General features: G+C 45.6%; 1 protein-coding gene across 1 annotated transcript; it reads right to left on the bottom strand.

The window, feature by feature from the left end:
• Positions 1 to 18382: 18382 nt before the first annotated feature.
• ID2 (inhibitor of DNA binding 2) lies at positions 18383 to 20213 on the bottom strand. The gene is made up of 3 exons (XM_075410766.1): positions 19783 to 20213; positions 19601 to 19665; positions 18383 to 19022 (listed from the first exon to the last, which is right to left on the bottom strand). The coding sequence occupies exons 1-2, from the start codon at positions 20128 to 20130 to the stop codon at positions 19609 to 19611; spliced, it is 405 nt and encodes a 134-aa protein (XP_075266881.1). The 5' UTR covers positions 20131 to 20213; the 3' UTR covers positions 18383 to 19022; positions 19601 to 19608.
• Positions 20214 to 23317: the final 3104 nt, after the last annotated feature.

Here is a 23317-nt window from a genome sequence, read left to right as displayed (position 1 = left end):
CAGTCTGGGATATTTGATCACCCTGTATGACTTTGCCTGTGCAGCAGAGTATATATGTGGTGGCAGTAAATTTCCACTCCTTGGCTTTTTTCAAATACTGTTAATTTTTTTGTTGTTGTTTTGTGATTTTTTTTTTTTTTTTTTTTTAATACGATTGGGAAACTTTCCTGGGACACAGTTACCATGGGTTTATGCAGTATGCTGAAAACAAGTTGTTTCTCCTGTGGTGTGGGGTTCAGCTGTTCACTTCTGTCCACAGAATCCTCAAAGCCTGTGTTTTTTACCTTTGCAATCCCTGCGGGAAGCTTTCTGGACCTCACAGTAAGAATATGGGAAATTCTTCGTATGGCCACAAGACACAAAGGCAGAGCATCCCAGTAGCATGTTACCCATAATCCAGCATGTTCTACCCCGTGGCCTTGATACTAGATAGCTTTATAATCTGTGAAAGGTTTATTGAAGTTTCTAAATACGTTACTAAGAAATCGCCAAATAAAATAATACCTGCATATTCGAGGTCTCTTAACTGAAAGCCACATTTGTGGTAAAATAGAATGGTTAATACCTAGTAGTGAATTTTCAGACACGTGAGAGAAATACAATGTGCTAATTAGCGTAAGATAAAGCTTACTGTTAGGATTTTGGTCTTTTCTGTGCCAAGTAGCATCTGTAGTGGGGAGAACTTGGAGCAAAATTGAAATTCCAGTTAAGCAGAAAAGACTGAAAAGACTATGCTAACCTTACACACTGTTTTCTGTTAGCCTTGTGCGTTATATTTTCTAGATTTCGATTATTAAGACTCATTTTGTCAGTATAAGGGTGGAGTGGGGAAAATTTTACTCAAAATCTTTCTCCAGGGGAATACAGAGCAATTTCCCGAGTTTGACATGCTCTCACAAGTTTCTGAATTTCAAAGAAAAAGGAGGAATAAATAGGGAACTGGGTGCTCAGAAATTTTGTTAGTATAAAGTATAGATAGTATCAAACCATGTGTCCAACAGAACTAGAATTTTCTAAAGACTTAATTGGCACATGGAGACCTATCAAACAGTGTTAAAAAGATTATTTTAGCTATTTAACATCCCGATAACTTTCATTATCATGCAAGCTGAGTATACAGTATGTTCCGCCCTTTGGTTAACAAATGGAAGCAGGTTATAGAAGCAAAATGCAATTTAAAGCAGATGAAAAGCTGATTTTTTTCTTTTTTTTTTTTTCTGTAGCGTGTTTCTGGTTTTATTTCATTGATCTTATGCTTAGGTAGGCTATGACTGCTTTGTTAAAGTCTTCATGTGGAATTCTCTAGTAGAGGTACGTGTTTATTGCAGCTTAGTACAGCTTCTGGCACTGTAATGATTCAGTTCTTTTGTGGTAAAACATAAGACTACTGAGAAAGGAGGTTTTCTTCTTTTATTGAGCTTTGAGTCTAACATTTGTATTTTTATTTGCGGGTCTGACTCCTGTGATGCACTTAGTCTTTTAGTTTTTTGTTTTAGAAATTTGTGCCCCATCTTCCAGAAAGACCCAGAGCTACAGGTTTTTTAGCAATGTTTTCTCAGTCGTAAGTGATTGTAGTTCCTTAGTAAGACTGATACTCATGATGCCAAATGTTTGGACCTTACAAAGCATTAAAAAGTGTTCTTTTTTTCTTCCCCAAAGCATGTTTTGTTACAACAGTGACACTGGATAAACTTCTAAAAGAAATGCTGTTGGCTGATTTCCTTCTCTTAGTTTATCCTATGTTAGGGTCACCCTCTTCTGAGGTGGAAGAAAAAAATTTATGTATTTGAGAACAACATGGTCTTTTGGACAAAAAAAAAAAATAGGTGAGAGGTGGTATGAGGTTTTATGTAACAGAAGGTTGCATTTGACAGTTAGTTTGTATTTCTTTCAAAGATGGGATTCTAGTAGCAGAGCATCCTTTTTGTTACATGAATTCTTAGTGTTGCTGTTGCATAGTACAGTGTACACGGTCTTTCATGTTTCAAGTCTCCTTTCTGAGTACTGATACCGCATATCTTCGTTGCTTCTTACAGAAGTAACCTGGATTGGAGAATTACCTTTAAGTAAACCAGTGTCTGTGTATTGTTACTGGAGTACAACACGTTTATTGTTTATGAAAGAGAAGGGGAGGGAGAGGAATAATAGCGGTCCATTATAAGATTTTACTCGTGTCCAGGATTTTTCCTGATAGAAGACAAAAGAACAAAGTTTGAGTGGTTTGTGTGTGTCCCTGGAACCTAGAAATAAAAACACAGGCATAAAATATTGACTGTGGGGAACAATAAAACTAAAATGGAAGTTCTGTGATGCCTTAACTGCCTTTCCTCACTAATTAAACTACAGGGAAGCAATCAGCAGAGATTTAACTTTTTTGTTTTTTAATATTTCCCTCTTCTGAAATAATGTGATGGTTTGTGCTTGGCTAAAGGCAATATGTATTCTTGAATGTGTTTACATATCCCAGCACCTACAAATCTTTCTGAATTTGTCGTAGTACTTTGGAGAGGCAGCAAAATTTTACTAACCTTTTATGAGCCAAAATTTTGGACACCAGAAAATCCTTTCCCACCTCATCAGTGGCAGAATACAGAGTTACACATATTTTCTAGAAGAGCAAAAAATGAGTCCTGAGCTTTCATCTGCCAGTCAAATTGGACATTTGTTGAAGTCAGAGGCCCCCTGTATTTTATGCTCATTTAAACCATGAGAAATCCTGAAATCTAAAGATTACGATGAAGTTAGCTTTCTGTCATCACTCAGCATTTTTTTTTCCCCCTCCTCTTGATGTTTCCTCTCTGACTGTAAACCTTGCAGCCTGTTTGTGGTCGTCTCCCTTTTTGGCAAAAGGTGAAGATTCTGACTTTGAATGTCTTTCGCATGCCATTTGGGGCTAAGTAAATTTGCTTTCCCTTGTTCTTACTGGACATGCTTATGTCCTGTCTTGCCCCCACTCACCATGTTCAGTGCAGGAGTACGTTGGGTAGAACTGTTTGAGTTCTGCCTCACCATCTGACTGGTAGTTGGGGCTTTGGTTGCTGACAGTGTAACTTGCCTTCCCTTCAACTTCATCATAACCTCAGAATTACTGTGTACTGCAATTTTTCTCACTTCAGCAATGCTTGAAAATCCTGTTCTGCTGCAGTGGCGGTAGTGGTTTTTGCTTGCATGAGGTTTTTTTTCTTTGGACTTTTTTACCCTAGGAAGGTTTTACAACCTAGGTAGGGTCTAGGTTCTACAACTGATGTTTTCCTTGTTTCTTTCCATCCTTCTCTTCACGTCCTAGGAAATTCCCAGGATATAGATTAGAACTACAGTCCACAAAACTGGTTTTAAAATATATTTTATCTGATATCTTTGTCATGGACAGTGATGGACACATTAAAAAAGGTGCAGTAGTTTATATCTGCCAATGGAAAGAACCTGCAAACTTTATGGAGTGGGGGAGAAAATGTCCTTCTTGGTTTGCTTACAACTATTCCTGATAAATAACCAGGCAATGCTTGCTCAAAAGTTAAGAACAGTTGTCAGCTCATCTCCTTTGTAAGAAGTCTGTGAAGATTCTAGAAGAACTTTAGGGCTGCACTGAGGAAGGGTTCATTTTCTTCATGGACCTGTAAGTTGTGCTTGATGCAGCAGGTCTGAATGGCACTGCAAATAATGGTATGTATGGGACATTTTAGCTCTTGCTTTGAAGTAAGCTGAGGACAGACAAACTTTAAAGGCTTGTGTTCATGAGTGTTGATCTAGTATGCCAGGATTTGTGAGGTTCTACATTTGTTTAAAGACTCAAGAGCCAGCCTCTGGTGTTCAGGTATTTTTACTTTGAAAGATAAAAAGAAATCATGATTTTTTTATTTTCTGTAAAAGACAAATGCTCAAACCATAAGCCTGTGAAAAACTTCAGGACATATTTACACCTTTGGAATATAAAAGAGGGTTTAGAGATTCTGTTGTTCCTGGATGCCCTCTGGTCTTAATTCCAACAGCATCTTTTCAGTAGCTCCTTTCAAGGTGTGTTGAAGAACCATGAATAATTTCCTCTGCCTTCACCATCTGTGCTACCTTCTGCCTGTCTTCCGTCTGATGACAGACTAACTCAGCTTCATCAGATCTTTTTATATGCTAGTATGAACTGGAATCTTTAATTTTGTAGTCTATGGCTACGGTGTTCAATAATTATCTTTTTTTGTCCCATAGTCTTCACATCAGCTATCAAGGCTCTCTGTACAGTAATTTCTTTAAGCAGCTGGTAGGTTCTTTGCAATACTGGGACGCATAGAACTGATTTTTCTGCATTTACAGTACATGCTTTACTACCAAGCAGAAAATACAGTGGTGATTCATCCTAGATTTGCAAGAGAAGGCATTTATGCTTAAAATTCAAATTCAGGACAGTAGCCCAATTTCTGTTATTTTCCAGGCGCGGCAGAGCTGGTGGCGGGCTCTGGGCGCTGCTGGCAGCCCTGTGCCCACCCTGCGGCAGAGCCGACGATGCTGACCGAAATCAAGATCTAAGGCCATACCCGTCAGCAGAGTCCCACCGCCCTGAGCAAAGTGCACAAGAGCACAGAGCAGCTCTGGGAGGAGCCCTCAGCCAGCTCTTTGAGCCAGCAGTGTGCCCAGGTGGCCAAGAAGGCCAACGGCATCCTGGCTTGTATCAGGAATAGTGTGGCCAGCAGGAGTAGGGAGGGGATCGTGCCCCTGTATTTGGCACTGGCGAGGCCACACCTGGAGTCCTGTGTTCAGTTTTGGGCCCCTCACTACAAGAAGGACATTAAGGTGCTGGAGCATGTCCAGAGAAGGGCAATGAGGCTGGTGAGGGGTCTGGAGAACAAGTCTTGTGAGGAGCAGCTGAGGGAGCTGGGGCTGTATAGCCTGGAGAAGAGGAGGCTGAGGGGGGACCTTATCACTCTCTACAACTACCTGAAAGGAGGATGTAGTGAGACAGGTGTTGGTCTCTTCTCCCAAGTAACTAGTGATAGGACAAGAGGCAATGGCCTCAAGTTGCGTCAGGGGAGGTTTAGATTGGATATTAGGAAAAACTCATTTATTGAAAGAGTGGTCAGGCATTGGAACAGGCTGCCCAGGGCAGTGGTGGAGTCCCCATCCCTGGAGGTGTTTAAAAAATGTGTAGATGTGGCACTTCAGGATATGGTTTAGTAGGCATGGAGGTCTTTTCCAGCCTACGATTCTGTGATTTCTGTCCTTGGAAATATTTGGACTTTCAGAAAAAAGTGCAAATTACTTTTGTATGGACTAGATGTCTTTTAGACCCAACGTCTGAGATGGGGTAGGACTCCTTTGCTTGAATTGACTGGCTTCTAAGAACATAAGACCAGTTTAATCAGGTTCTATAACTTACTTTGTGGTTCTTCAGTTTTTTCTTTTTTATTTTAAGTTCCAGTAGAAGAAAAATCTGTCACCTGTATTTAAATAGGCCCTGGACTTCAAGGGAGGATGGGGAGGGAACAAACCTAATCAGAGTATTGTCTCCTCAGGATTCACTTCAGGCTGTGAAAAGTTGAATAAAGTAGTTTGACACTCACCCTTCTACTGTGATGACCTCCTTTCTAGTCTTTCTATAATACCTTGAAAAAGAACCTTAGGGCTTTTTTTTTTTTTAATATGTATCTATCAGCACCTGTTTTGAGGTCTAGCTGTGAACTGTGTAATCCCATGGCATGTTTCTAGAAGTTGATAAATCCTTGACTATGATAGTGAAGCTCAGCCACTTTGTGCAAAAAGATGTCTCTCTACAGTTTCATTATAAGACCATAACATACCACTTCTCGGAGACATGCCGAGACTGAAGAGAAGGAAATTCTACTCATCAGTGTCTCAAAACTTGTGTCTGAAACACATGCTGGGCATTTCTTTTTTCGTATTCACAGGTCAGTTGTCACCTGAACATGCCACAACACCAAAGCATATCAATGTATAGTACAAGGTCTGCTCCTCACAGTCCAGGAGTCCTTGGTTTTGTTAAGCACCATATTCACCTGTCCAGTCCTCTCCCAAGTGCTTTAAATGTCTGGTGGATAACTGGAGTCATGATTGGGACTAGGATCCTAGTTTCTCTGTCCTGATTCTGTGTGTGTGTGTACAGAAGTATCTCCTTGTGTATTTCAATACACATGTTTTGTCTTTAATGTAAGAAGCAGAGCTTTCTGTTCCTCAGGTGTCCTTAGCCTCAATCCCTGCTCAGTATGTTCCCAAGTCTATGATCAGAAATTCAGTATGCACATTTCTGGGATTTCTCACATCACAAGGTCAGAATTTTTTGCTCTGTTAGTAACAAATCTCAAAATAGCCCCTTGTTCTGATCTGATGAAGAATTCTTCACCTATCCTAGTCCACTGAGCCTTCCCATTTCAGTGTCAATACTGAATGTGTGTCAGTGTGAAGAGTACTGATGTTCCTGTGCTATTGGAGAGATCCTTATTTAAGAGCAAAAAGGGCTCTGTGGGAGAGTTATCTGTGAAGCCTTCTGTCTGTTCTGTCTCTTGGCTGAAGGTCCAGTCTTTGGACTTTCTGTTGGAGCTAAAGCAGCTCAGCCATCCCATACTTTGCTCCACATTCACTTGTCAAAGTTATCTTTGTGCACCAACTGCAGTGTTCATTCAGTATTCTCAAAGGTTCTCTAGGTTTAACTACATTTTTTGCAGTGTGGAAGCCCAGTGGAAAGAAACTGCGTAATGATCGGGACTGGGACCACAGGACAGAACCTCAGTGGAGTTTACAGCATTGCCTTTCATGATTATGTTTCTTTTCAGGTTGTAACATTGTTCAGGAGAGCAGGTGAAGTCCAGACTTAGGGCTCTCTGCCACTTCCACTTTTTTGGGTAAAGTGTCCATGAAGTGGTAGCAGAAGTGATTCTGTTTTAACTAGCAAATGTATTTTTCATGTAGCTTCCTATACTTAGGCAAATTCTTCCAAGACCAGGATGTTAAGAGGCGGTGTTTTATGTCTTCACAGGATCAAGTCAGGATTGTGTTACTAGCTGAGCAAAGCTATCTGAAAAGGCTGTGAAACAGGATAACGATATATGACACGTTTATGGTGGAACCTGCTCAGTCATAGTGGCACACTTTGTCAGAACTCTGGCGACCCATGAGGAGAGTCTCCACTGTAGGTAATTGTCAGGCTCTTCTCTGCTTAGAGCAGAGTCAACAAACTTCGAGTTGGTATTCAGTAAGAGCTTTGCCATCACGCAGGTATCTAGGAGTTAACACAAAGCTTATAACATTATCTGTCAGTCTTAGTATGAGGACTTGGACACCACTTTCCAGGTCAGGGTAACGCATGGAGATGTTTCAATACACATTTAAAAGTGGAGGAAGAAAACCCCACTATTCATAGGTTACCCTGAAGGGTAGGTCTTTCCGGGAACTGGAACTCTGTAGTGGAGCCAGGACTGAGATGACGCAGCACCTGTATCTCAAGTCTGAGCTGAGGATGTGGTGTGAACACATGCCGTGGAGAGTGCAAAGGTTGAAAATTCTTCACTGCCTGGCAACATGTGCATTTACAATATAAATATGTAAATGAACAACACTTTTAAGAAAGTAAATCACTGCTGAAGAATTTTCAGAAAAAGAATTAGTCATTAAAATCTTCCAAATTGCTGCTCTGTAGCACTGACATTTATTCAATTCAGATATCTTACAGTTATTTGGATTTGAAAATATTAATGAGAACATCGCCATTCATGTTTAGCTATTATAAGATTTTCTGTTTAATACTCTCTGAAGAAAACCAGTCAGAAACAGAATAATAATTCAAGGTAAGTTGGCTCCACATAAATGTTTGGCTTGTTTAAGGACAGTGTCAGGGGGTTATCTTTGACTATATTTTTCTTCAGTTATCTTACAAAGCTAAATTATGCAGGGGAATTGTGTAATCCGAAGAAATTAATAATTACTAAAAATAGAAAACTCCTGAGATCAGAAACAGGAGGTTCTGAACACTTAGACCTGTCTAGCATACCAACAATTTTTTGTCCAAATAGTAATTTAAGCTGATCTGTTTTACTTTCAACGACTAGCTGAAGTCAGAATGGCCTAGTTCTGCCTCCTGTTGAAGCTAAGGATCCAGTCAACACAGTCTGTAAACCATGATTAGTTTTCTTGGAGAAAAGGAGAGACAGCTCTGTCCTGGAGATACAGCTGTTAGAAGACAGGAGAGGACTGCCTGGAACTGTATTTAAGGGAAAAAGGTTGGGCCTAGGGAATTACAAGTCATCTTTGGTATTTGCAAGAACTTTATTCATCAAGCTTTTGTTATTTGTCTGATGTTTAGACTTCAAGTATGAAAGTCAGTATGGAGTTTTCAGGAATGACGCTTATCAAATTTCTCTCGTTTCCTCCTTTGGCGGAGTAACTGGCCTGCAGAAGATGGATACAGCAGATGTGATATGTTTGACTTCAGTAAGACTTCTATCATCGAAGCTTAAGCAAATCATGCGATGGAGAGAAAGCAGACTACTTGAAAAGGTAGACTTGGAGTGATTATCAATTATATCAAAGTAGGGTCACAAGGGGGTCTGTTCGGTCCATTTTTACTGTCTTTGTGTTAGTAACCTTATTGGTGGAATTTCAAAGTTTACTGTTGTCTGAACTTGTCTTATCCCAAAGGACAGAATTACTTGATACGTAGAGGACCGTAAATTAACATGATGTCATTCATTAAAGGCAAGTGTAAAGTATTGCATTTACAAAAGTGAAATCAAATGCACAAATACAAAATGGAGTATAACCCACTGAAATACTGCGGCAGACAATGGGGTTTTAGTGTGGCTAGTAAACCAGTACGAAGCTAACAAGGTAAGTGATACTGTTGAAGGTAGAAGGAATAAAGAATAAAAGGAAATCCGAGGGGTGTATTAATAGGAGTATCATACAATCGAGAAGAGAGCCCTGCTGCTGAAGGTGTACTGTGTCCAGACCTCAGCACCTTTAATAAGCAACTGGAGGAGAACAGCAAGAAAATTCAGAAAACATGACTTATGGGTTTGTAATATTGAAAGAGTTGTATTTGTTGAGTTTAAAAGGAAGGCAGGCTGAACGGACATAATTTCTTCATATGTAAAATGCTGTTACAGAAAGATTGTAAGAAGCTCCATCAATTGAGCACAAGGTAATCAGCTGCTAATTTCTGGTGGAAAAAAATGATATTCTGAAAATAACTTTTCTAGTAAAGTAGTATCTGTGTTACCTGGGGAAGTGGTGGAATTTCATTTGCTGGGAGCGCTTGAGAGTAATACATACGAACAAAAATAATCATAAGATGGCCTCCTGCCACTCTGGTTTGCACTTTCTGGTTTTACATAGCAAAAGGCACAGAAATGTTTCAACCAGCAGCTGTCACTGCTTTCACCACCGATGGGACTCCCAAACGAAAAGAGCATGTGCCAAACCATTTGTTTTCCTGGGAAATTCACTGATGGAGAAGGCCTGGGTATAAATACTTGTGACAGAGCAAGAGTTGCAAAATGCTCCCTCAGAAGGGCAGAAACAGAAGTTCAAATGCAGAAGGTCACACTTCAAGTGGGGGGGACAATGCTATTTGGAGGCAAAGAGACACTGGCAACAATAATGGGAAACCCCAGACCATTCCAGTTGTATGGGATACAGTCATTAGCACCTCAAACAGAGGAGCAAACCAGTATATTTTGCATATCGGATCAACACCTTCTTGTTTATGCCCTCGATGGCCAGGCTTCCAGTCACAAGTGTGATTCCTGTATTTTGCACAGGACTGACCTTACGCCCAGCCTATTTTCATGCTGGGTTTTTGCTTCCATGTTACAATGTTATTAACATCGATATTTAAATGTATGCACCTTGCAGGAATCCAAGTAAAATGGTTTGCTGTTTACTTTTTAAATTCTTAAGGAATTTTGTACTTCAGTGCCCTGTCTCTGCTTTGTCAAAGTATCATTTGGGCTCATTTTAATTGTCTCTTCACTGTGTACATTATGGTGTTCAATTCCTCAAGGGTCTGCTAAATTTAAATCATCGTTATACCATTATAGGATGGTAAGAAAGGAGAGAGAATGTGTATCTAACATGCTTGTTTAAGCAAAATGCAGCCTATGTAAAATCATGTCACCTGACCTACATTCAGGCCTAAAGAAACGGCTTTTTCCTTACACAGAAATGTGTGGGTGCACAGTGCTTGTGCTTTCTCCCTGGCTCTTTTACTTCGTAACGAAAGCCAAACTAGAGCTTGAATCACATTAACACTTCCATCAGGATAAGGACCGTTCTTTGGGCTTGCGATGGAATCTCTCCTATTGATACTGATGCTCTCTAAAAGCAGTGGCTATTCTGGGAGGGCTTCTAGGCCATGTAACTCCCAGGCTGTGACTGGCAGTACTTGAGCATGTGGCAGGTACAATTTCACATGATACTTAATGCCCAAAAATGTTGCTGCCATTGTTCAGTATGACAAAGGTAGCCCAGTATCATACTATTTCAGACATGCTGGTTCATAAGAATTCCTGAGAGAGAACTAAATTTCCCATTTTTATGGATGCATAGAAACATGAAGGAATGAAATGACTTGCAGAGGTCACATAGAAGGTCTGTGGGGAAATCGGGGCTAAGAGCTGTGTCTTGTAACTCCCAGTTCAAAGTCTTAACCACGAGATCGTTATTTTCCCCCACATCAGTGAAGCCCTGTTTCATCACCTTCAACAGCTGATAAATTACTTGGCTGAGCTTCTTAAACACCAGAACTTTGAAGGGGAAGGTAAGAAGTGTTTGTAGCTTATAAATGTTTTCATGGACACCTTAAATCATTCACCAGCTTTATAGGCATCAAATGCAATAGACTTTCTTGATTTAGAATTAAGTGCTTAAGAAATGTGTAGAAGCCATCAGTTGATCAAAAAACTGAAAAATACATTTCAGCAGTAGTTCAGAGACTAAGAAAGTAAACTAGTACTTTTTAAACTTGAAATTGGTTACATTTGTAAAGTTTTTTTTCTCTCCAGGAAACTGAACAATGACTATAAATGCCTGTTTGGTGAAATACTTTGAGATGTCTCTGTCTGAAGGTCTTTTTGCAAGTGTTGTTTTTTGAAACCTTTTTCTGCTATGACTCATGCCAAATCGCCAGGCAGTTACCTTACACTTACCTTTAGGTCCTACATTTCAATGTGACAGTGTCTCAAAGATAAGGGCAGATACCTAGTAATGGATTATGTGAAGTAATAGTTCCAAGTATACCTCCACTGAAGCCCTCCGGCATTTGCTTTTGTGTCTGCCTGTACGGTAGTCCGATGGTGTAAGGTCAGCTCACGCAGACTGGTATGGCTGAACCGACTGCCCGAAGCATCAAGAGCAGTCGGGTTGCAAAGATTCAGATGTCAGTACAGCCTTGTATGTTTTCCATGGCTGTCTCCTACAGGGAGGTCTGTACTGGGCAGTCTGCTCTGGTGTCGGTACCCAGCCAAACAGGATGAAAGCTTGCTTAGACTCATCTTCACATGCTGCAGTCCTGCTTCCCAGTCATGCTACGGATGTACCCTTTTTCAGGTTTAGAAAAATGCTGCGTCTTCACATCCACTCTCTCTCTAACCTTTGGGTTGCTGCATGAATGAACACCTCCCAAAATAGCAGTTATAGATTTGGGTCTCCTTTGTAAAACTGAAAATTGTATTTCAAATTAACTGTTGCTGTTGCTGTTTCTTAGTGAACAAATTTCACTGGCAAACATGATTGACAGAGAAATTTAGATCACAGAACTCTTGGTTTTAGTGTCAGTCCTCCTTTACTCACTGTCATTTACTGAACTCTGCTCATCATGTCTATCACCTTTGAGAAAATAATAGTCCTTTTTATTCTTTGCTGCATATAGATCTACAGGAAAAAACACACTTTTTCTTCCTTATGTAAACAATATTTTAAAATCTCCTGATTACTTACTTATTTAAACATCTATTGGTAAACCCCTGAAATCATATGTGAGGTCATGGATGTTATAAATACATAGGATTTAATCAGAAATAACTCTTATTCAATGAAACTGAGTATGGAATCTAAAAAAATAAGTTGTCAAAGTTGACATATTTTTTCCCTTCCCTGGTTTAAGTGAATTACATGCTTCCTATGATAATATTTTGTTGTTAGAGTATGCTTGGCAGGAATTGAGTTACTGAAGATGATTCATTCATAATTTTCCTAGCAAATGAACCTGCAAAAGGAAGTTTTTAAGACATATTTTTACAGGCAATTATCTTATTTTTCCTTAAAGAAATGTTAGATTTGGTCAGTTATGGCAGGCGTAAGAATCAAGGGCTTAAAATCCCAGTTTATTTTCCATAGTTATGCAGTGTGAATAATCTACAAAATGAAAAAAAAAAAAATCATTTACGTTCTCATTGAAGTTCAATGCTAGTTCCAGCTAGCCGAAGCTAGCATGTTATATTTGTAAATTCTGTGGAATTACAATAGCAGGTTTTTTTAGCTCTTTATTAAAACTTCAGTAAGGCTGGAGGATAAATCTGTCCCTCTCCTTCATTAGTTCATAGGACAAGTAAGTTTTCCATACTTTTGTTCCAATATATCTGATTTTTTTTCTTGTACAATTTGTGACTGCACTCACTTTTTATGTTGTAAAAATACTTTCTTCTGTTCTGCCTCTTCCTTACCTGGACAGTTGTTGTTTGTCACACTCATTGTATTTTCCACTTCTTCATTACCTGTGATTCTTTGCATAAAACCTGCTTGTCTTCCCTTCCCCTGGCAGAATCATGGTGATTTATTTGTGTGTGGTTTTTTTTTTTTTTGGGGGGGGGATGATATCACTCTTTCTTTCTGTCCCGTTTATCTCTCTTGTCTCATTCTTCCACGTTTAGTCATACTTCCATTGTTTTGTGACAGGTTGTTGCCACTTCACGTTTTCCAGTGGAACTCCAATAAATCTTAAAGTACCTGCTTCATTTTCTGACTCTGGTGCCTGGCTTCTGAGTTTCTTCTTCCATTTGAAATATTTCAGTTATTTTAGGCTCATAACTCACAACTCTGCTTTCCTCCAGGTCTGTCACAGTGCAGTTATATGTTTCTGCTTCTGGAAATCTCTCTGTAAACACTTCCTTTCACCTGGCAAGTCCTGTTGATCCACCTTTCTTTTATCTTTTTGGACAACACTGCTGACCTCGGAGCCCCCTGAAATAGTCATAAAAATAATAGTAAGTACTCAAAGCTGCCAAAAAGTAACATGCCATTCAACATTAGTGACAATCTGTTTCAGGTTTTTAAATAAACTGCTAATTGCATCTTGGATGTGGTGTGTACATAATATACACAGGTTTTATGTATACATTTATTACAAAGGTCCAAACTTCTGAATAATTAAGCTTTTTTTTCCCCTCTAAGCATTGCTTTTTTCCTAAATTAGACTTAGATTGGAAGGATAGAAAGATCCTTATTTAGGTGCATGAATCAAATGCATTCAGTCAAAAAGTTCAGTCTCCAAGGAACTCTTACAATTTTTGAATGACTAAAGAAGCAATTTTACAGTGGAATTTAGAAATTTAATTTTATAGGTGCTGTGAAGTTTTAATGCTTACAGGATGAGGTCAAACTAGCACTTCCAGCATTTTCTGTAAGAGTGGTAAGAGCAATGATGGATAATCTGAGCAAAATGGGAATCAGTAAGGATTAGTAAACAGCATGTGTCCACATGTGCAGCACCTTACTTCTTACCTGTTGGGCGGAAACATCTATGTGCAGTAAACCAGCTTTTTAAGAAGTGCTAGGCCGAGTTTATAGATTTGGTGTGTAGTTTACTCAGCCTTCTAACTGTTACATTTTTCAAAAAGTACTAACAGAAGGCTTGCTTAATGTGTTTTACAGAAACTTTTTAATTGAAAAAGCAAGCTCCTAGTAGTGGCATAGTTTTTTCATATATTTATGAGCAGAAATACAAAAGCACAAGTGAGATACTTTTCCAAAAAGTTGTGAGATGTAGCTTAACCAGTTTTTCTAAAATAGTCTTCACATTACTTTATTCCTGTATGTTAACTCATGTTGACAGTGAATCCGAACTGAAAAAAATACTTACATGTTCATATTCTTGGCCCTTTTTTTTTTTTTTTTTGCATAATCTACCCTTAACAGATCCAGCTCTCCTACCCTTAACAAATGGAAGATAGGTATCTTCTGTCATCTTCCATGTCTCTTGCAGTTAACCTCCTGCATAATGGTGTCCATGGGTAAGGTTTTCTTCTGTTTCCAGTGAGGTAAGTCTGTGCCTTTCTGGTGCTGTATGGGTTTGTCTTTTCTAGAGCGCATTAGTATGTTACAGCTGGATACGGAGCTACCGATGTGGCAGCAATCTCAGCACCAGCGTCCATTGTGAGCACAAGCTCTCCTGTCTTCCCTGCTCTCTGCACTGGTCTCCAGTAGACTATAATCACATTCCTTCTCTTCAAGGACTACACAAATTTCTAAGGGATCACATAGAGCTTGTGGATGAGCATGAGGTTTACAGAAAACATGGCTGAAGGACACTTCCAGAGGTTGTCTAGTGCGTTGCGTTTCCCTGGGGTGCTGGTGTAAGCCGTAGCTAAACCAACTCAGTTCTGTGGGGCGTAAGAAACTCTGCTTGGCTGGGCAGGAGGCTGGACTCTCTAGTCTGGGTGAAACAAACTTGCACAAGGCAGAAAACACACCTCAAACTTCAACCTCATTGCTTTTTTTAAGGCAAGATACGCTGCTTTGATTTTGCCCTGTCTAATATGCAGGAGATACTTAGTTTTAATGTTACGTCTGTCCTCCACTTTTCCTCCTGTCTCCTCTCTCCCCCTTCAGAGCACTACACCTCAGGATGAGAAAAAAATAAGATGACAGGTATAACTCAGGTATGATGAATATTCAAGTTCAGTATTGACAAAAAGTGCAACAAAGTGAATCTACATGCCAGAAACATCAGGAAGGCTGCTCTCTGAGAACACAAGATGCTGAGAGCACGAGCACGTGGGAGAAGAGTCACCTAACGCTGGTCTCAATGCTCGTCGCTAGCGTGGGCTCCTGCAGCCGTCGGCGAGAGGGCTGCGTGGGGTGGGCGTCAGTGAGGCAGTGCACCGGCCCTGGGTCTGCTCAAGTGCAAGACGGCAAGTATCAAAATAATTTGTTCTTTTCCAAACGAAAGACAAATTTAGCAGATTTACAATCTAGTTCTGTTAAAAAAAAAAAAAAAATTAAAAATCTTTGTGTGAGTTTTTGAAGTTCTGCCATGGGTAGTGAAACTTAAGAGGTGGCTGAAGCTTTTAGTTTTAAGTACAAATACCTGATCTGTTCCTAAAACTGTTCACCACAGACATGGTGTAATTTGTGGGGATATTTACTGGAAATTGTAACTACGTACTCTTTTTGGCAAGTAATGTGGTTAAATTGTCTCAAATCTGGACGGGTTCCGTAGCTTCGTGTAAGGTCGTGTTATCTACTCGTCCATCGCACTCTTGTGGGGACGAACAGCAAGCCGAGGATGTCTTCTCGGGCAGCCGGCGGCAGCAAGGCCACGGCAGCGCTTCCCGTGCAGTCGGTTTTTCTCAGCCTTTGCCCCGTGTTTATCCGCCCGGTGCCGCTTTCCCCGCGGGTTCCCGGCCCCCCGCCCTCCCGGCGAGCAGAGCCCCCGCGGCGCCGGGCTGGGGCGGTGAGGGACGCCTCACCCCGCTGCCCGCTGCCTGCTGCCCGCGCGCGGGCCGGCGGGGGGCAGTGGCGCTCCACGCTCGGGGCCGCTCCTGTCACGGCAGCGCGGCGGGCACCGCGCCGCTTCCCCGGGGAGGGGGGGACCGACCCCGGGCGGCGGCTCTCCGCCGTCCGCTCGCCCGGGGGCAGGCCCAGGGCCTCCCGCCGCCCGCGCGCGTGCCAGGCGGGCGGCCCCGGGGGGGGGGGGGTGGGGGGGGTGCTGCGGCGCCGCTGCTCCCCGGGCACCCGGGCGACGGGTCGTGGGGTGGGGCGAGGTCGGGAGCGGTCTGGTGTCGGGGCAGTACCCGCGCGGAGCCGCGTCCGGGAGCCTCTGCGAGCGGGGAGGGTCCTCTTCGGTCTCTTGTTGGGCCCCCCAGTGGGCAAGTGTCTATGGGTGCATTCGCGACTTTCACGCGTGGCCTACCCGAAGAGGTTTTACAGTGTTTGGGTACGGTTGCTGCCAGCACCATCCTGCTGCCGGGCAGCGGAGCGTGGGCAGCAGCGGTGGCCAGGGACAGCGGCCGTGGGCCAGGGAAAGGGGTCAAAACGTCACAGATGTGGTTTTTTTCCTGATGTATTCTGGGGGGATAACGACAGTGCTGTAGAATAAAGAAATCCCACATCTTCGAGAATTAATGTGAAGGCTTTGGGCACTCGCCTTTGACCTTGCTGTTTTGTCTTTGAACGACAAAACCTTAAGAACAGAACCGAAAAGTGAATCTGTGAGTAAGCAGAGCACCCAGCTCTAGCCCCCAGCTCTGATCATAGGAATGCATCGTCGAGACGATGAATTAGTTAATCCTGAAAGAGGAAAATTTTTTCCCTTTCTTAATTTACATTTTTAAAAACATGTTTGTTTGTTTTCCTGCTCAGCTCCCCACGCCTTGTAAATTGTGAATTTCTCTTTTGGCTACGCGTGATAAGGAAATGGGTTTCATTCTACAAGTGCGTTCATCATCCTGCAGCTTGAAAATATCGAAGTGCAAATGCCTTAGTTTCTGAAGGGGTTATCTTAAAACAATTACAGTGATCTGTTGTAGCTCTTTTAATTTCATAAACTGAACTGTGGGTTTAAAGTGATGCTCGCGGGGGTCTCACCCTAAGACGAACAATAGGGTGAGAAGTGAGTTTTGAGGGAGGAAGGGGGTGGCCATTGTGCCGGATTGTTACTGCTGTGGAGGGGATGAAGACCTCGACACTGTGCCTAAGGGATTGTTACTGCTGTGGAGGGGATGAAGACCTCGACACTGTGCCTAAGCCCCCGCTCTGCTGAAGGTCGGAGCTGGGTACAATACACGTGGAGAGGAGCGTTTCGGGCTGGCTCGCAGCAAGGGGACGTTTCGCTGCCAGGGCGAAGCTGGGACAAACCACGCGCTCTGTCTGTCACGACAGTAACGAGGTCTGGCACCGCTGGCCAGGATGGGCATGGGGCTGCTCATGAGGGGGTCGGTGCTGGCTTCCCCCCAGCCTGCGGGTTGGGGGCCAAGGGCATGGCAAGGGGGCTGCTCCCACCCACGCGCCTGCCTGCTGGTGACAGCGGCCCCAGGTGAGGCTCCCATCTTTCCCTCTCTGAGTCCCCACAGCACGGAAACCGTGACCTCCCTCCCTCAGGCCCAACGCGCCCAGCCTGCTGGAGCACTGGGCTTACCCGAAGCGTCAGCGAAGTTTCCTTCATGCCTGCTGCGAGTGATTCTCTTCAATTCCTATGCAGGGCTCAAAACCAAACTTCCCCTGTTGGGCAAGTTTACAAGGGACCGTAAATCTGAACGGCATCTGATAAGGCACAGTTCCCGTGTCCACTGTCTTAGGACAACTGAGCAGATCTAACGAACAGTGAGAGTCACAGCAGCCCCACGGACACAGTAAGTGTCCCTTGAGTGAGTAAAAGATAGTACATAGCTTCTGAGGGCAAGACAGAAGTAAACTGTTACTGGCTTTCAGGAATTTAATCTCCTGTTTCAAACTTAATTTAATTCTTATGGAAAAAGAGAGTCCCTTTAGGAGCAGCCAAAGTTTAATCAGTAACACAACAGCGATTTAGCTCAATTCTCAGTATCTTAGTCATATGCAGAAGCTGCTGCAACTGATTACAAACCTCATTTCATTGAAATATTGCATGGAAGCAGGAAAATCCCAGTGTGGAAAGGCAACAGTCACTTCATCATTCTAGATCCCGTGTTAACGCATCACCAACTCTCACATTCAAAGCCTTTTAGAGAAATTTAATAGTTAAGGGACTAATAACCACCCACAACCCTTAATTCTGAGTGATTATTCTAAACACAAATTAACAGATCTGGGCCATTACTACTGAGAACTGAGTCATCCATATGGGGGGGGGGGGGGGGAGGCAGTGCTCTCCCCGGGTATGTCTCAGGCTTAACTGCTTTTGTATGTTTCCAAACACTTGGTCAATAGCATCCCCTCTAATAAATTCCTTTTCTAGTTCCTTTCACACTCTTTACAGGCAGACTACTTGAGGTTTGCAATATGCACTCAAAGAAGATTTTCCAAGTTACAAGAATTATTATTCACTTCAGGTAATTTTATTCTTTATATTCTCCACATAATTTTTACTTGGTAAAGTCTTAACAGAACGTGTACTTATTAAAAAAAAACAACACAACACAACTCTAAGCCAGCAAACAGTTGGTCCCCAAAGAATAAAGCAAGCAATCGGTTCAATAAACACACTTGATTTATTTTGTATAAAAAGGGTTAAGTTTACAACTAAACTTTTATAAAAAGTTTAGCATGATTAAGTACATCATTACACTTTTTGCAGAAATGTAAATTTCTGCCACTATACAAGAAAACTCTAATTAAAGAGTTCACAAGGTTTCACTCATATATTTATATATAAATATATACACACAGTATTCAGTCCTAGGTTGGTGTCAAAAAGGTAATTTCTGACCACAGACTTCCCTAAAAAACTGAACACTGGATCCTTCTGGTACTCACGCTCCACCTTTGGAAAAAAAAGGCAAAGTCTGCTTTAAAATGGGCAACTCCTTGTGAGATTTTTTTGTTTCGCTCCCCACGTTGGGAATAGTATATAAAGGAAGCCTTCCAACTAGGGAAAGGGTATTTGCGAGTCTCTTCATAAATAACTAGGTTCAGTCCAAGTTGAAGAATGGGGTGGGGATAAGGATCAATCTTGCTTTTTTTTCTTCTGTATTAATTTTTAAAAGGTCCATTTAGTTAGATGTGGACTTTCCCCTCCAGAGAACAGCTGAAAAATAAATTCAGCACCTCAAAAAAAAAATCCTGTAGACGTTTTCTTGTGCAAAAAAAAAAAAAAGCCATCAGTGGAACACCTGCAAGAGATTGAAGAGAGGCATATTGAAGAGCGCGCTCCGAGGGCAGAGACCCGGACAGCCCGGCGCCAGAGAGGAAGCCGCAGTTCGAACATCTGACCAAACCCTCCGAGGTTGGGCAAACCCTGGCCTCCAGATGCGGCGGTAGGGGGGGGGCAGAACACGACGACACACAGGGCAGGGGCAGCATTCCCGGTCCGAATCTCCCTTCGGATCTCCGAAGGCAGAGCTCGGAGGCGCCAGTCTGCCGCTCGCAGCCGCTACTTGATTAAAAGCAGTCGCTCGCTTAACCGATAGCGCAGGCAACCCCACATCACAGGATTGGGGGAACCGTGCCAAGATTCCCGAGTTAGTCACTCCGGCCCGGGAACCGGAGACTCCGAGTAGAGGTAACGACAGACGGGGCACTGAGCGCTATCAGAGCAGCCTCTGCTGCTTCGCGGACCGCAGGGCTCGCTCATTAGCGGTTACAAACGCGTCTCCCGACCAACTTTCGGGAGCGATTTTTACTAATACCCCTCTCGCCTCCCCCCGCCCGCGTTCCCCCAGAGTCCCCGCCGCTGGCGCGCCGCACTCACCCTTCGGTTCAGCCACAAAGTGCTTTGCTGTCGCCGGACACGAGCTCCGCGGGGAACTCGGCCGCCTGCGGGGAGAGAACAGCACACGGGTCAGGGGCAGCAGGCGGCTCTCCCGCACCGCCGACCCCGCCCGGCTGCGGGCCCCGCCGGCGGGCCGGGGGGGCTCGGGGAGAGGCGCTTACCTGTAGCGAGAGGATGCTGATGTCCGTGTTCAGCGTGGTCAGGGGGCTCCGGGAGGAGGGGTTCTGCCCGGGTCTCTGGTGGTGGAGGCTGACGATGCTGGGGTGCGAGTCCAGGGCGATCTGCAGGTCCAGGATGTAGTCGATGACGTGCTGCAGGATTTCCATCTTGCTCACTTTCTTGTTCTGCGGGATGCTGGGCACCAGCTCCTTCAGCTTGGAGTAGCAGTCGTTCATGTTGTACAGCAGGCTCATGGGGTCGTCCACGGGCGTTTTGCTGCGGGAGATGCCCAGGTTGTGCTCCGAGAGGCCGCTTTTCCTGACGGACCGCACCGGGCTGAAGGCTTTCATGCTGGAGGCGGTGCGGGGAGCCCGGTTCCGGCGGATGGGGAGCCTGCGGGGCGCTAGCGCTGCCCTCCCGCTCTGCGCGCTGCCGGAGCTCGCACTGAGGCGCGGGGCTGCGCGGCCTCCTCTTATACCGCCGCCGCCGAGCCCGGCCCGCGCTCGCTGCCATTGGCGGCCGACGCCACGTCCATCACCCCGGGGCGCCCTCACTGGTGGGGCGGGCGGTGCGGGCCTTCCGCCTGGAGAGCCAATCCCGGGAGGGGGGCGTGGCCGCACCGCACAGCTGAGGGCGTAAATAGTGCGCGGCTGGCTGCCGGTGCCCGGCCCGCTACAGCGGTGCGGCCGCAGAGTCTTCTGCGTTACACTCCACCCCACCCCCCGCTCCGCTTTCCGTGAGGGCTGTGGCGGCGGCGGCGGGAGCCAAGCCTAACCTAAAGCCCCCGCGGGTCGGGGCGCCGGCGGTGTAACGCACGGCAGCGTTAAGTCAGCGGCGGAGCGCTGCGGGCTGCAGAGAACGAAGAGCAATAAAACCGCGAAACCCGCCCGCGGCTCTGTGCCGTGCGGGGAGCGGGACGGAGCCGGGCGCCACGGCGAGCTCCCCGGGGGCCGGGCTGCCGCTGGCGACGCTGTTCGCTGGCGGTGGCGAAGCGAGCGCGCGTGTCGGAGGCGCGTGTGCGTGCGTTACCCGTGAGGGGCCGCTCCTCCGCGCCCTGCCGGCGCGTGCGGCGCGGTGCCGCCGCTAATTAATTAATTGAGCGGAGGTGGCTGTTGGTGGCGAATGCGGACGCTCGCTGCGCGCCGCGCTTCGTGCGGCTTCAGGGTGCGGCCGGTGAAGCGTCGCCCAGAACCGTTCCAGGGGAAAAAGTTGAGGGGTTTTTATTTGTTTAGCTGGAGAAGTGACTTTTGGGAAAAAAAAAAAAAAATTCAGTCCCACAGTATTTATCTGTGTTTTGCTTATCGCAGCGGCTGTGTCGCGTTGCCGCCGCAGCTTTCCCCCGTCCTTCCACGCGCTGCCTGGGGACGCGCGGACATGGTACGCGCAGTCAGCGCCGACGGAATCCCACACAAAACGCTCTTCCAGCCCCGAAAATGCCGCGGCGGGGTCGCCCGCTCCGCCAGCTTCCCCCATCTGCCCCCCCCCCGCCCGGCGCCAGCCCGCGATGGGCTGAGGGGCGGCGGCGGGTGCGCGGCCGCCCCCGGGGGCGCGCCCGGGGCCGGCCCGGACTGCGCGGCGCCAGCCCCGTGACATCACCCCCCGCAGCCGCCCCCCCGCCCGCGCCGCCCGGGCCCGGCGGCGCCGCTGAGGCGGCTGCCATGGCGACCGGGGCTGCGCCCGCGGCGGCGGCAGGCGGCGGCCCGGCCCCGCTTCCCCCTCCCGGGCGCACCTGCAGCGGGGGCCGCCGCCGAACGCCCCGCCATGCCGCGGGGGGGTAAAAAAATCGAGCTGGGACGGCGCGGGGGGGCCCGTCCGCGGGAGAGATCCCGGCGCCGCTCGGCCCCCCCGCCGGGCTGCCCGCGGCCCGGGCGGGAAGGAGCGCGCCGGGGCAGTGTTGGGGGGGGGCGAATTTATGTCCTATCCAGTGCCCCCCCCCAAAGTAGTTTCTCTGAGGAAAAACCGCGCGTTTCAGCAGGGTTGGCTGTGCCCCCGCTTTCTGAGGTCGCCGCAGCCCCTCGGGCCGGGCTCCCGCTGTGCGAGGGGCGGGGGGCTCCTGGCAGAGACACCCCCCCCACCGGGTCCCTGCCCGCCCCCTATCCCGCGCCTCTAGTGAAATTTATTCCTCTAAAACATCCCCTAATGATGTAAATGGCTTTAATGGCCGCGTATTTAAGCCATCAAACCAGACTGAAACAACAAAAAAAAATCTGTTAAAAGTCGGCCCGTTTGCAAGTGGCTGGCGCCACCCAGCCTGCCCGAGCGCGGTGCCCAGGTAGGGTTCGGTGCAGCCGTTCTCAGCGTACCTGGTGAAACACCTCGCTGAACCAGGCTGCTTGAACCACCCCGTCCCTTTTGTTCGCCTCACGTTTCCAAGTCATTCAAAGAAAGAAGTTTTAGAAGTTTGGGGGTTGGCTTCCCCCACCCCCCTTTTTTTTTCTGTAGAGCGGGAGGGAGAGGGTAATGCATGCAAAATATTTAGTTACAACTTCTGCGAAAGGCACCGATCTGTAACAGCATTTTCTACTTTCACAAAGGATTTTCCTGTTACTTTTGTTCCGGTCACAAAATTAAAGAAGGGGAGAAAAAAAAAAAGGCAAAAGAAGAAGGGAAAAAAAAAAAAAAACTTGGGGGAGAGATAAGGTCTGGAAAACAATCTGGAATTGCCAGGCTGTTGGTGGGAGCTCTGCGGGGCTGGCGTCAGGAAGTCTGCGCCGCCTTCTATTACTGTTGATCCAGCTTTGTGCAGCTGCACTCAGTACAATTAGCTTGTAGAAACAATCCTGCTGTAGGCAGCCTCTTCCCTTCAAAGTGCTTTTCTATACTGATCCCCTCACATCATGATGCTGGAAATCAAGTCACAAGCCGACCACTGTTTGGCCAACATCATCTGTGGGAATTCATTAACCTCCATCCCAGAGATGCAACAAGAGATTGTTTGTCCAGAACTAAACTTACAGCTTAATATGATGTAGCCCATACAGGAAAAAACCTGTGTCCCCATTTTCTTTTTTTTTTTTTTTTTTGTCCGTAACAAGAAACACATTGTGCAGATTTTTCTCTTTTTTTTTTTCTTTAGGGGGTGGGGAATGTAGCTGAAACCAGGCGTGAGCCGGCTCCTGCTAAAACTTTGCCATCGAACTGTTTTTTGGTTCATCGGGCTGCAGTTTCCATAGAAGCAACTTATCCCCGCGATCATCTCGTCGGGTGCGCTTTGCAAGCTCATTTCCCGTCTGCGTTTGCTCTACTGCTCTCAGATGCTGCAGCTGACACATTTCCTCCCCGTGCACTTTGCACCCACCTCATCCTTGCCCAGATGCTCAGGGCTGATTGTGCCTAAAAGGGGGTTTCATCGCACGCTGCAGCTGCCTTGGAGGAAGGGATTTTTTTTTTTTTTTTAATTTTAATTTTATTTCTACTTTTTCCCCTGCTTCAGTGCTCAGCTCCGTGCCATGCGAGCAGCAGGCCCTCCTTGTTCCCCCAGTCGCCAGTGCCGTGGTACCGGCTTGCAGGGATGCGGCTGCAGCTGCAAGCCCTCTG

Source organism: Opisthocomus hoazin, chromosome 2 (assembly GCF_030867145.1).
Source record: "Opisthocomus hoazin isolate bOpiHoa1 chromosome 2, bOpiHoa1.hap1, whole genome shotgun sequence".
Classification (NCBI taxonomy): Eukaryota; Metazoa; Chordata; class Aves; order Opisthocomiformes; family Opisthocomidae; genus Opisthocomus; species Opisthocomus hoazin.
This window is presented reverse-complemented; position numbering and strand designations above follow the sequence as displayed.

What these genes read in the sequence shown, in the direction of transcription:
- ID2 (XM_075410766.1), bottom strand. Translation starts at nt 20,130, where the DNA reads ATGAAAGCCTTCAGCCCGGTGCGGTCCGTCAGGAAAAGCGGCCTCTCG. An exon ending in TCAGCATCCTCTCGCTACAG is followed by an intron (nt 19,666 to 19,782) that starts GTAAGCGCCTCT and finishes CTCTCCCCGCAG; the next exon opens with GCGGCCGAGTTCCCCGCGGA.